General features: G+C 37.9%; 1 protein-coding gene across 2 annotated transcripts in view; it reads left to right on the top strand.

Moving 5' to 3' along the window:
- Positions 1-14,049, top strand: part of psd3l (pleckstrin and Sec7 domain containing 3, like) — a 153,802-nt gene that overhangs the window by 25,846 nt on the left and 113,907 nt on the right. Inside the window, exons 3-4 of one of the 2 annotated variants that reach the window (XM_073830094.1) lie at positions 1,222-2,068; positions 5,928-6,365. In XM_073830094.1, the coding sequence (XP_073686195.1) occupies positions 1,222-2,068; positions 5,928-6,365 (1,285 nt within the window). Of the gene's footprint in view, positions 1-1,221; positions 2,069-5,927; positions 6,366-9,015; positions 9,257-14,049 lie in introns of those variants that run through there. The other variant, XM_073830095.1, reaches the window with a different exon arrangement.

The raw sequence follows: 14,049 nt of genomic DNA, 5'->3' as shown, positions 1-14,049 counted from the left end.
TATTTCGTTCAAGTTTTACTTATGTTTTAGACACCATATTTCCTGTTTTTGCACTATTTCGCCGACAAAAATCATTCCAAACACAGCCACAGCACTGTTTTGCATCTCTGAGCAACATGAAGGTGTTTCGTTTTTGAATGAATCAACTGTTTAAATGATTCGGTTCAATCGCAATGACTCACTTAACAGTGATTTGCTGACACCTACTGGCCGTTTTAATTTCCATATGTAAAGCATCTTCTCATTTTGAAATAATTTCAAACATCAGTTTTCAATGTTTTATACTTAAAATATCAAACCATTATTTGTGCATTTGTAACTGCAGGTTAAAGCTGTGTCTCTCTGAGCTGCATTAAACAGTGTGCAAATGCATCTAAATGCCAGCCTCTGTGTTTCCTCTGCTCTGCATAAATTTAGTTTTTACTGATTTAATTTAATTCTTAGTCCTTAAGATATCAGCACAATAACACACTAAATATATAGACACAATATTGTGTAATTATCAGTGTCAATAAAATCCCACAAAATATTGAGATATAATTTTTTGGCAATATTGCACACCCCTAATTTATGTTATTTAAGTTCTATAATAATTTATTAATAATAATGTTTAAATTAATATAAACATTTATACTTTTGACTAAAAATTGGTTGGTTTAAAGGTTGAAATGTAGAGTTTATCATTTTATAAAACTTGTTGCTTTTGAGAAAACTTGCATCTGAACTGTAAATTAGGCTTTTTTACAGGTTATTATGGAACTGTAGACATTGCCCTACCTCGCTCATATGATATTAATTTTGTTTGTGCAGGTCTCAAAAAAGGTCTTCAGTCTTAAATTTGAGTTTAAAAATCCAGCAATTAAGCAATTAACAATTAAGATCTCATATTAATGAGCTGATTTTATAGTTAAGTCTTAGCCATAAGCTGTATGATTTTAAAGACTTCTTGAGACAGGAATATATTACTTTAGAGCGTTCTTGTCTTTTATTTCCGCCATAATTAAAATAAAAAAAGTCCTGGAAAATGATGCCCAAAAAAGAGTGGGAACCCTGAACAGCTTGAAATGTAAACTAATACCAATAGCACTTTTGCCTTAGACGTTTCTCTTCTTGTTGTTCATCCTCCCTTCCTGTGGTTTTATTTGAGGCAGGCAGTCTTGCTCCACTTGACTTTCTTTGAGTTACCTCCTAATGATCTTAATTTTTTGCTTTGTCAAACAGTCGCCTCTTCGACCCAAGAGAAACAGGAAAGCGGCTCAGGTCTCGACTCCGCTCTTGATGACGATGACATTGATGAGACGTCGCTCTTCCAGGAGATTGACAGGGAGCTGTCGAACCTTTTGAGCGGCCTGACCGCTCGGAGTCAGCATGCCGCGACCGAACAGGACTCGCAGACGCCCATGATACCCTGCAACGGGCAAAACGAAACCACGCCGTCGCAACTGGATATGGCCAAGCAGGGCCTGGACCTTCAGAACGGCCAGTCCGAGTTAGCAGGAGACTCCCTCCTCACGTCTGGTCTGCTGTTTGACTCGTGGTGTGAGGCGCTCATAAAGGACCCCAGCTCAGTTATGGCGGCTGCAAACGAGCTGAGCTGCTTCAGCTCTGGGCCCAGTCGAGACCCCAGGAATGCATCGGCCAGCCAAAATAAACCTGACGCCAGCCCGACTCCAGCTGCAGCACATGGGGAGCGGTCCGTAGAGGTGCCCTCCCAGGAAAACTCTGAAAAGGAGACGGAGGGCAAGAAGGTCGGGTCACCCTCGCTCAGAGGGACGGAACTGGTAGACGAGTCTCTAGAGGAATCCAATAAAATACTGGCCGAGGTCCCGGGCATTTTCAGCGGCTTTCTGGAAGGGGGCAAACTGCGGGACAAGCCGCCAAAGAAGCTGCGGTTTGTGGAGAGCGGGGCGGAGAGCCTAGTGAATGGAGAGATGCAAAACGGAACGTACCAGAGCTGCAGCGCCAAAGAGGAAGTGACTCCGGACACGCAGCATACAGAAGCCACAGGAGTGCCACAGGGGCGTGCGCTTAGACCCGATCACAAACCAACAGAAAACGGCTCAGACAGGTACAGTAGATCTGCATTGCAACCCTCGCTTGCCAAAAGCCTGTTAGATAGTAGAGAGAGACTGTTAATCGGCATGAGCAATATTTTATATACTTTTAGAACCATTCTAAAAAATAGTACCCACCAGTGGCATTAAATTGGTGTCCGTTCAACAGGAAACAACAGTGTTTACAGGTAAATTAACTTGTTATATTTTTGATAATCAATATTATTAATGCTTATTAATATTATTAATAATTAAGTGTTTTGTTTTCATGTGTATTTTTAATGCAACTTTTTAATTATTATTTTGTTAAAATGTTTTAATAGGATTTATAACGATCCATAGGTTTTTTAAAATACTTTGGAAAAATTTAAATAAAATAATTAAAAAGCGATTTTGCTTATTGGTTATTAAACACTTTAACATTTAAAAAAATAAAAAAATAACCAGTATTGTAATTCCTATCTCTGTTTAATAGCAATTATAGTTGCCAATTATAGTACATTTGGTAAATGTTTTGGACTTTGGACTTTAACATTACAACATTACATGCATGTTTGAGGTGTTTTAGTTTTACATTAAAGTATTAATATATTTATAATTTGCATTCTTCTTTACTTGTTTGCCATCTTGGAATGATTATGCCTGACTGTTGCATTGCATTTTAGGTATAGAATATCAATATAGAAGGCATCATGATAGTAACACTTTAGATTAGTGAATACAGATTCACTATTAACCATTTTTGCACAATAAACTCATCATTTATACGAGTAAATAATGCTTATTGACAATAAGATACACTGTAAAAAGTTTTCACCAGATTCAACTTAAAAAACCTAAGTTCATCAGCTGCCTTAAGTTAAATCAGCTTAAAACTACAAGTCATTTGAACTTATTACAATATAAATGAGTTGATATAGCTTGTGAGTTTAAATTACTTAAGTTGATTTAACTTAAAATCTTAAGGCAGCTGCTAAACTTAAGTTTTTAAGTTGAAACTGGTGAAAACTTTTTACAGTCTAGTTGATGTAGTAATGTTTAGGTATTGGGTGAGTTTAAGGGATTTAAAATATGATCATAGAGAATAAGACTATTTAGAATATATGTGCTTTATAAGTACTAAAAACAGTCAGTATGCTAGTAATATGCATGCTAATAATCATATAGTGAATATGTGTTCTCTAATCTAAAGTGTTACCAGTATGATTTATATAGCCATCATGTGAGGAGCACACTTATGATGCCTATGTAGGTCAGTAAAAGCTGTCTGGAATGAGTGATATAAACAACTTGCATCTTATGTAATACAAAGTCCAAGCGTGCTATGCATCCACTAATCTAAAGCTTACTTTATATATTCAGTTCTCTAATGCATCTGATTATCACTTTCACTTCCTTTATCCTTTCTGCTTGGTCTTCGTTAGAAATGATCAGGCACAATATAGAGGAAGCGCTGTGTTCACTTTTAGTTGCTAAGAGGAACGAGACTTGTGGTTTTATAATGGAATCAAGCTTTTTTTAGCTTCCTGTGAGTGACTCTCATGAATTTGTCCAGAACAAACTGGGGTCATAAATAATATTTTGCAGAAAGACAACTACATCTATTTTAATTTCATAATAATTTATTTTTAAATAATTAACAATCTTATTAATAATTTAAAATTATAAAACGGATAGTTCCGGTCTTTGATTCTGATTGGCTGAGCCGTGTTCTAAGCTGTTCTAAATTACTGAAACATACACCTTTGTTTACATTTGTGTGTTGCTCAGCAACCACTTTGTTGCAACCACAACTGTTTCTGAGGAACTACATTGTTTGGCGGAAGGATAATGTTTTTTATCAATACACTTTATTTGCTTTGTTTTATTTTGTGAAACCTTACTACGCATATGGAATAACCATTTTATAAAAGCAATAAGCCCTGTGAAGCCGTGGTTTTACAGTGAATTTACCAAGGCTTCTTAGGGCTTATTGCTTTATAATAATATCCATAATAATTAATTGTTCATTACAAAATACATTTTCATCATTATAACCCAGCCAACAATGGTAGTAACACAATCAAAAAATCAATAAAGTACTTATATAAAAAGATAAGTATGTCTTGATACTCTTTAATTGTACAATCTGTAAATATGCACATTTGAATAAAAATTAAAATGACTGGAATATCTGATTGCATTATGAAAACAGTAATTTAGGAGGAAATGTGCTTAGAAAAAGGCTTTTGATTGATTTTATGCAAATATAATTATTTTTATTTTCATTTGCAGATGCAATATGACCCAGGCTGATTTTGTGAGATTTATTCTTATGGCTTAAGTTATCAAATTAACGTATGCTGTGGTAAATGCTTGGATTGTAGTTTTGGAAAAGGACTTTCAAGAGAACCCTGTGTATTAAAACTTGTTTAGCTTAAAGGAGTAGTTCACTTTCAGAACAAAAATTTACAGATAATGTACTCACCCTCTTGTCATCCAAGATGCTCATGTCTTTCTTTCTTCAGTCGTAAAGAAATTATGTTTTTTGAGGAAAACATTTCAGGATTTCTCTCCATATAATGGACTTCTATGGTGCCCCCAAGTTTGAACTTCCAAAATGCAGCTTAAATGCAGCTTCAAAGGGCTCTAAATGATCCCAGCCGAGGAAGAAGCGTCTTGTCTAGCGAAACAATCGGTTATTTTTTTTACAAACATTTACAATTTATATACTTTTTAATCTCTACACAGAGTACAAACAGAGCTAGACTGCAGAAGAAAAAGTGTCTTCAGCAATAAAAAAACAAAACAAATGTTAGATTATCTTGAGTCATTTTTGCTTATTAGTATGGATGAATTGGATCATCGAAGGTCGGCAGCAAAGACATCAGTTAATAAAATGGGATTAAATACATAAAGGATATTTGTATTATTTTATATTCAATTATTGCACGTTTGTGTTGATTTTCAGTGTTTTTATGCATTTTGAGAAATACTGTATCTGTTTAGTGAGTGAGATGATTTAATGCATGTTCACATTTATTCTAGAACTAAAGTACCATCTTACGCTTTCTCTCAACATGGAGACAGGAGAGCTTTTAATTAATAAATGGGGTGAAAAGTAGCTGGCGTTACTTATTTAATAAAGTAACTCAGGATTTTTTTTGTCAATTAAAAAGTCATGCATTACTTTACTAGTTACTTGGAAAAAGTAATATTATTACATAACTTGTATTACTTGTAATGCGTTACCCCCAACACTGGTGATCCGGGTCAATACAGTTAGGGTATGTCGAAAAACTAACATTTTGTTTCCTTCTTCAACTTCAAAATCACCCTACAATGCTGTTTTACCTTTTTTGATCTCCTTTGCATGTTCACTTTGTAAACACTGGGTCTGTACTTCTGCAGCGATGTAGGATGATTTTGAAGTTGGGGAAGAAAACGAGATGGGAGTTTTTGGACATACCCTAACTGTATTGACCTCAGACTATGCATGCGCACTGCAGAGACGAGACAAAACGAGTATTTGAGGTTAAAAAGTATATATATGTTCAATTTGCTTTGAAAATAACCAATCGTTTCACTAGATAAGACCCTTCTTCCTCGGCTGGGATCGTTTAGAGCCCTTTGAAGCTGCATTTAAGCTGCATTTTGGAAGTTCAAACTCAGAGGCACCATAGAAGTCCATTATATGGAGAGAAATCCTGAAATGTTTTCCTTAAAAAACATAATTTCTTTACGACTGAAGAAAGAAAGCCAAATAGGAAGCCTCAAATAGGAAATGTAAACGTAAGACAGAATGTCCTGAAGTCAACTTCTCTTTACATCTTCCTGTTTAGTGTCACACTTTGCGGTGTGCTCTTTTTGAGTTTGTCTTTCAACTTGTTTCAGGTGTTCTGAAGGTAAATCTGCTGCAGGTGAGGTTGACACCACAGATGTCTTCAGCTGCCAGTTTGAGAACATCCTGGAGTCGGAGCGTCTGCGGGGGACTCTCTACAGTAGTATGGACTCACTGGACGATCTGTCCAAACCTGTGCCTGAACCCAGTTCTCAAAGCGCTCGCGAACCCTTGTTTGCCTTTGATATTCCCCTCACTCCCATGATTCAGCAGCGACTCAAAGACAGAAGTCTGTTCTTGGATGCCGGCGCACCTGACCTGAGCTCGGACGGCGAGGTGCTGAGCGTTACAGCCACAAAAAAGGAGAGCGGCAGGGCAGCTCTGGAGGTGACCTCATCGTTCCTTTCCGCTGGCTGTGAGGACGCTGGAGCAGATCTAGCAAACGGTTTAAGCGACAAAGACCCCAGAGACTGGCTGCAGGGCTGTTTAAGGTAAGAACAGACAATTCACAGACAGTTCAATGTTTAAATATGCTGAAAGAATGGCCGACAACTCTTTGACTTTGTCATGGTTGTGAATAATGTATGCAATGTTGCAAAAATGGTGTAGCATTCATAGCACTGAGCACTGTTTGGTTAATGTTGTCCTGCTGAGGAGCTTGTGTAAGGAAGAAGCATGGAGGCTTGAGTTGATTATGTGGCGCCCTCTGCTGAAAACTATGTTCCTTTGCACTTTCTTGTTCAACTTAACCCTGAAACATTTTTGTTGCATGAAGTAAAATAAACAAACTAAGATACTTATTTTATTTTAGCTAGTTACCAAGAAAACAAACTGCCAGAATCCATATAGAATGCAAAATAGTAATGTTTTGATGTCTTGTGGATGTAAACGAGAAATGTGGATTCCTGTGATTAAACCTGTTTGGTATTTGCTGGTTTGAACATAAGTAAAATTAGTGACCAGAGGATGTATTCATTGTTGTTAGAGCAGGTTATGCTTTTTTAAGCTTGAAAGGTTTTTAAAGGGATAGTTCACCCAAAAAATTAAATTTGATGTTTATCTGCTTACCCCCAGGGCATCCAAAAATGTAAATAACTTTGTTTCTTCAGTAGAACAGAAACAAAGATTTTTAACTCAAACCGTTGCAGTCTGTCAGTCATATAATGGCAGTCAATGGGACCCAGAGGTAAAAAATTACATAAATACTGTTCAGTTTTTGCACAGACCAATCGTTTTGTATCTTAAGACCTCAATGTATCATCACAAGCCACAGGGTTTAATTTGATTTTCTCTGTGTATGTTGACTCTCAAAGATGTGGCTCCTATTGGCTGCCATTATATTTTCTAAGATAAATGTCTGGATTGTGAGATGTATTTGAAGAATAGAAGAAAAAAACCTCTGAAAATCATAAGATAAAAAAATGGATGGGACGATGAATCAATTTGCAGATCGATTCTGAGATTTTCTGAATGTATCGTGTTTCTCTTTGAAATATGTTAAATAGTATAAGAAAATTCTTAATTATAATTTTAGGAGGTCTTACAGTTGAGGACGGAAAGACGAGAATCGCGAAAGGGCTGGATAAAACTTCAAAAGGCAATGATGTCACTGAATAAATATGCACATTTCAAAATCGATAAATGTCTTTATATGAATGTTTCTGAAGGGAACCGACTGTCCTCAGAAACGTGTCACTGACATTTTCATTTCATGCCTGATAAAACGTAAAACATTTATGTACAGCCATTACTAGGAAAACCGCAAAATTTCAGCGCTCCTTAAGCGCCACCTCGTGACAGAGCATGAATTTGAATTTCAAAACGTTTGTTCAGCTGGTTATGGTCAAATTATTGCAATTATCGACCCATGTTTTTATGCAGCAAACACACAGAGTTGTAAATGTGAAAGTTAATGTGCCTTCTAATAATCTAAACAATTAAGACAATAATATTTATGTTTTAAATAAGTATAATCAATGATATACTTGATTTATCTCTTTTAATGGTATAAAGGCTGAAATGCCATTGCATAAGATATTTTGCTTTTGTGTGAACCTGTATCTGAATTATAAATCATGTCATTTTTTATGGCTTACTACTGTACATTGTCCAACCCCACTCATCCTCATTTTACTTGTGCAGCTCTTAATCATAAATTGCCTTAAATTGATATTTAAAAACTCTACAGATACACTAAATAGTGAAAATAAATTCCTTCCTTGGTATTTGTTTATATTTGTGCATTGAAAACATTTTTGATTGACATTTAGACCACTATCTAATTTTCTATATTTAAAAAAATTAAATGCTCTTTTTAATTTGGGCTGGTTAAATTCATTTTCGGGCTACCAAAATCTGAAGAGTACCAGAGATTTAGAAATTGTGCGAGCCCTGTTATTGCAAAATAAACTTGATGCAGAGAGAGTGCAGGGCTGATAGGAGAAATGATGGTGAATGCAGAAAAACTGGTGTAAGAATGAGTCAAGCGAGTGAGTCAAGACACAAACCCCTGTTGTGACATTTTCTGCAAGATAGTTTCCAAAAGGGAGTGACGCAACTGCATTCGAAACTACGTCATGCGTACTAGTACTAGTTCTGTGTTCTCTAACACTATGTGGATTGGAAGTGGATTCAGTTTATATGGTTTGGATTTCATTTTTTAGTGTACAGCATGGTGGTCAGGCTCTTGTGTTTTATGCATTGAGCTTATTTAACACTTTATTAAACCTGCTGTTCACTGAATTCGTTCAACCACTCATGTGCGTAATTTGATGAGCCGGTGCTTATGCATGGATATAATATAATTTGTAAAGCACCTTTGAGCCTAACATGCACCGAGAGAAACCCAGAGTGCCACAGCATAACATTAATGATCAGTAAACATGCATCCTCACCCGCACACTCGTCAGAAATCACGCTACATTTCCTCATCATCAGACCCATCAGCCCTGCTGTTATTTATAGCTCCGGCGCAGCATCAAACCGCAGGCTGCAGCCTCGTGCCCCAGAGCATGATGGATGTAAATAAAGCACATCGCTCTCGCTCCATTCACACACGCGTGTGTTCGGCCCAGCCCCCCCTCCATCCGTCTGCCTGCCTGGCCGGCCCGCAGATGGAGTGAGACGCCGGAGTTGAGCGCAGCGGCTGTAGTGATGAGGCTCGCTACAGTAATGAATAAGCACAAACAGACCGCCGTGTCCTAGCAGCCCGCAGGAAACCGCACGCGCCGTCTCCATGTAGGTCAGAGCCGAGCATCTGGCCGGACGGTAGGACACATCAGGAGTTCGTCCTCACGCGCCGCCGACCGACTCTCATGGGCTCCGTAGTGTCCGGCTGCTTTTCCCAGCCAGGCCTGTCCGACGCCGAGCAAGCGTCCGTCCAGTAAGTCTTGACCTTCAGCTTGCATGACACGCTTCTCAGACGCTGTGGCGATTCACACGGGCAGCTGCTCCCGGTGCGTGTGTGTGTGTGTGTGTGTGTGTGTGTGACTGCAGTGACGTCTCCGCAGCAGCTCTCGTGTCTGTCCGCTGTGAATGTCCTCTACAGCTGAAAGGTTGAAGCTTTCCTGTCTTTGTGTGATTCTCCCCTCCCTCCTCAGTGGGCTGATCCTGAAGCAAATCATAAATGATAAAACTGGATTTGTTGTAATGAATATAAAGTTACCTGTGTTTTAATATCATCACTCATCTACTGCCGAGTCGAGATCATTGAAACCACTACCTGCGTTTGCTGGGAATTTATTGCTGTACGAGAACCAGAGAATGATTCTGTCTAGAGTGCAAAATGCAGGCATTTAATTATACATTAATGGATATTAAAAACAAATTTGAGGTAAATTACAAATTCATTAGGTGCAGTCACATTTACAGCAGTTTGGCCAATTTTAGTGGGAAAAATCCAGTCATGTCAATGGGAATTGATCTGATAAGATACTTCAAAGTTCAAACTCAGGGGCACCATAGAAGTCCATTAAATGGAGAGAAATCCTGAAATGTTTTCCTCAAAAAACATAATTTCTTTATGACTGAAGAAAGAAAGACATGAACGTCTTGGATGACAAGGGGGTGAGTACATTATCTGTAAATTTTTGTTCTGAAACTGAACTACTCCTTTAAGGGCTATTGGGAACTTTCTTTGAAGTTTCGCAGGCAAAAAATGTCTCATTGAGAAATCTGCGGGGGAAACCTTTCAACCTCATGAAATTTCCCATTGTGCAAAATTTGTAATGAAAAGATCTTTCACCTGTGAAAATTTTTTCAACTTATGGTAAATATGGGCGCCCTTAAAAATTTCCACAAGCTGATATGATTCTTTAGGGTCTTAATGAGAAGTCTATAACATACTTTGGTTAAAATTTCTTAATGGTAGTGTGAAAAACACTCTATTTACCTTGTCAAAATCAGCCCTTCTTAGAGCGAGCTATTCTGTTGCATGTTCCTTTAAATGCTAATGAGCTCTGCTCACTCCGCCTCTCTCTGCAGTGGGATGATGAGCCGTAATGTTTAATTTAGCCGCGTTTAATGGCGAAACTTGCTAACAAGCACATTATTAAGAAAGTCCATTTGCAAAGATGCATAAAAAACCTTATACTCACTTCTGCTGTGGGTGAAGCTGCATGAGATAAACCAGAAATAACGACTGCTATGTTCATTATTACATCCAACAACAGAACACCTCAGTCACTTAAAATTTTTATTTAGAAATCTGAATTTAGGTGTTTTACACTTCCAAATAAAATTTTGTCTATATATATAACATTTCCCAAGCAAGTTATAGCCATATATTACAATAATATTATAGGTGCTTTTCAGTGAAAAACAGGCCTATTTAGTTCATTGACAATGTAGGCCTGTCCAAAAAAGTTTCAGGTATAAAGTCAAAGCATAAACAGTGTTATATAATAGCAAAACACAGTGAAAAATGTTATATTTTATATTTTAAAAGTTATAAAACAATTGCACAAACTGTTTTGTGCAACAAAAATATAAAGAGTCCAAATCAAATTATTCACAAACTACACACAAAATGAGAGAGAAATATACTGAGTGCAAATATTCTTTACAAACTATATAAGAATTAGTTACATAATAAAACAACCAAATAATTCGATCTGCGTCCGAATCTGTTTTACCGGGACATCGTCTAGTGACGCCAAAACCTAAATTCCAGCGCTTTATCCGATATGTACTGCTGTTTCATCCTTGTTTTTGGTTTGTGTTATGTCAGAGGGCTCTGTTGTAAGTATTTCTGTGTAGAGATGCACGATATGAACATTTTTTACCGATACCGATAGCCGATAATTAAGTCCTTCTTGTGGCCGATACCGATACCCATACATTCATATTTTTATATGATAATTTTGTGCACCCAGGAGAATACAAAATCTGAGATAAACTAATGAAATGTATATTACTGTATATATCTGGGTCTAACACTCATAGCAAACATCAGTCCTGACTCTTCAAATTTTTTTTTATTTTTTTGTGTAAGGCACCACAATTATAAATAAATAAAATGCTATGACATTCGTCAACCTGGAAAAACTGAAAAGTGCATCCTGGAGTAACGTCAGATGTCCAAATGTCCGTTAAAGCTTCTTATTGATCATATTATGAATGTGTGCAGCAACCAAATCGTACAAGGCGGGGAATAAAACATCAGAATCGAGATAAAAACATCAACTTTTCAGAATGCCGCAAACCCAACGCAGGTCATATAACATGAACCAACCAATCAGCTTCACCCGTTCCCTTAATAACATTGAAAGCACTGCCAAGGTGGAGAAACAGCTCATCATAGCTGTACAGGAATAACCATTTTTAAATAAATTTAATGACAGAGCTACTGCAAGCGATTTTTAATGCTGAAAATCCATTTATCCTTTGCTGAAACTTTTGCGTCTTTATGGAGAGCGCAGGTCATGGTTGCTTAGCAACTGCAGACGCCACAGCAGAGCAGGCTACAGAGCGGTTTGGAAAGAAAGAGAAAGCGGCGCGTCTAGCGTTTTCCACACGTTTTTAGCCGCGACATGTGAACGGCCCCTAAAACAGATTCACCGAGATGACGACCTCTGAAGTGAGATTTGTTGTGTTAAAACTTGACGGCTTTTTACCTCCTCTCAGAATCCTTGCTAAACATGTGCTGCAAATAGCAATAGCATCGTCCTCCTCTGCCACCGCGAAAAACTTCCAGACGGGCGAAGACGATGATGACGACACAGATGATGACGTATTACACGCGACAAAGGCCGAGAGTCACTGCAGTTTACAGCTGCAGTCACTTGCACTCGGAAAGCAGATGAATCTCAGATAAACCAGACTGATTGATTGATTTACCAGCAAGAGTACTTTATCGGATCAGATTTCATTTATTTATCGGAGCAATAAAAATTACGTAATTTTTACCCATATCGGTCGATAATTTATCTGTCCGATAAATATCGTGCATCCCTATTTCTGTGCTTTTTCAAATAATGTTATCATACAAATGTGTTATTTTGTGTTTGTTTTCATGCATGCAAGACGCACTTCGCTTTCACTTAGCGTTTGTTCAGATTTCCAAAGAAACATGCTAATCGGTGGGTCAAAAGACCAAAACCTATGTTTATTGGTTGAAAAGATGACAGTTTGAACCAATCTGGGCACAGGGGTGGGACTAAGCATCAACAATCGTTCCTGTTTGGCTCAGAGGACCGAAATGCATTGGTTTCATCTGACGAATCAGTGCTGAGGAAATGTGTCGAAGCAGGAGCCTCTGAATATCCAAATGAGACAAATGAACATAAACATGATTTCTGCCCGAGTCCCGACAGATTGCATTGGCTGTGGGGATGAAGAATATAACTCTCATGATTCCACAATCAATCAAACTACACCTTTGGTTTCTTTGTTTGTTTTGAGTATGCGCCCTCTAGTGGCGAAAACTTACACATTGTGCTTTTAAAGGGTTTGTTCTAGATCCTAATAGCCTTAGAGACTTTTTGAGCTGTTTTGAACTGAGGCTTTGTCAAACCAAAATTCAAAGCATGTCTTGATAAACTTTCCCTTGCTAGTTTTCCATTGATGTCATTACTGCAAGCAGCTCCATCATTAATGTGATGTTGTCTGCGACGGAGTGTCTAGCCTTCCATCTAGACTTTATAGATTGCAGTATTTCACTAAGAGCTCTAAATGCACAAACATGCAGTTAATGCCAGTACGTATTTACTCTGTATAAGTAATGGTGTGTTTGTGAAATGTTTAGGAGGAAATTAATCGCTTTTTTAAATCATCATGCTATTTATATTCATCAGCGCTTGTACAAAAGCTCTGTTCTCAGTAATGCTGATTAAAGCAGTGATCAGTTCTTCTGCTCTGTGAGGTGTCACCCTTTACTTCCACATGGTCACACACACGGAGGTAAACAGTGCGTGTGGCAGGTGCTGATGTCATGTGATGGGGCGTCTCCGTTGGGCATCGTGGGCTCTCAGCTGCTCTAGAGGAAGTGGCTCTCAGCAGCGCTCTGGGTTTGTGCCAGTGCTGAAGGTGTGAGTCAGCACCAGCGGCCCGGTGCCAGGCGTCTGTCTGCTCGCTGTCCTGCATACAGACCTGTTTCATTTAACGACTGTCCTGCATACAGACCTGCTTCATTTCTCCACTCACATATTTTGCTTGTGGCTTGCCTATGTCTTGCTTAATCCATTTTGGTCAGTTTTGTTGAGGAAAGGGTGAGGGTCTTTTGAATTCGTCACAACATGCATCACTTACTACATCAGCCTTGTACTGTGTGTTGTATGCAAACTAAATCAGGGCTCGAAATTAACTTTTTTACTTGGTAGCACTGGTGCTTCCAACTTCAAAAAGTAAGGAGCACCCAATGGATATTAAGGAGCACCACAACTGGAAATTGAGCAGAACAGCTAGCATTTCTTTTTAGTAATTCACCAATCTTGATTCTTCATGGCAGATGTTTTACAAGCAAATGGGCTGATTCTGAAAGCCTTTTTTAAACATTTATTTTATGTCTTAAGTAAGGGACAAGAATGAATGAAAATATGAGTACATGAACTATTTGTTTATTTTCTCTATTACAGGTCGAGCCATTTCATTTAGAGGCAACCACTGCATTTTTAAGCAATCTACAGTATAAAACTACAAAAATAAACAACACAATTCTTTTGTGTATTTCTTAGTCGT

Source organism: Garra rufa, chromosome 23, assembly GCF_049309525.1.
Source record: "Garra rufa chromosome 23, GarRuf1.0, whole genome shotgun sequence".
NCBI classification, from domain to species: domain Eukaryota; kingdom Metazoa; phylum Chordata; class Actinopteri; order Cypriniformes; family Cyprinidae; genus Garra; species Garra rufa.
The sequence above is the reverse complement of the archived record's forward strand: the minus strand, read 5'-3'. Positions and strand labels throughout refer to the sequence as shown.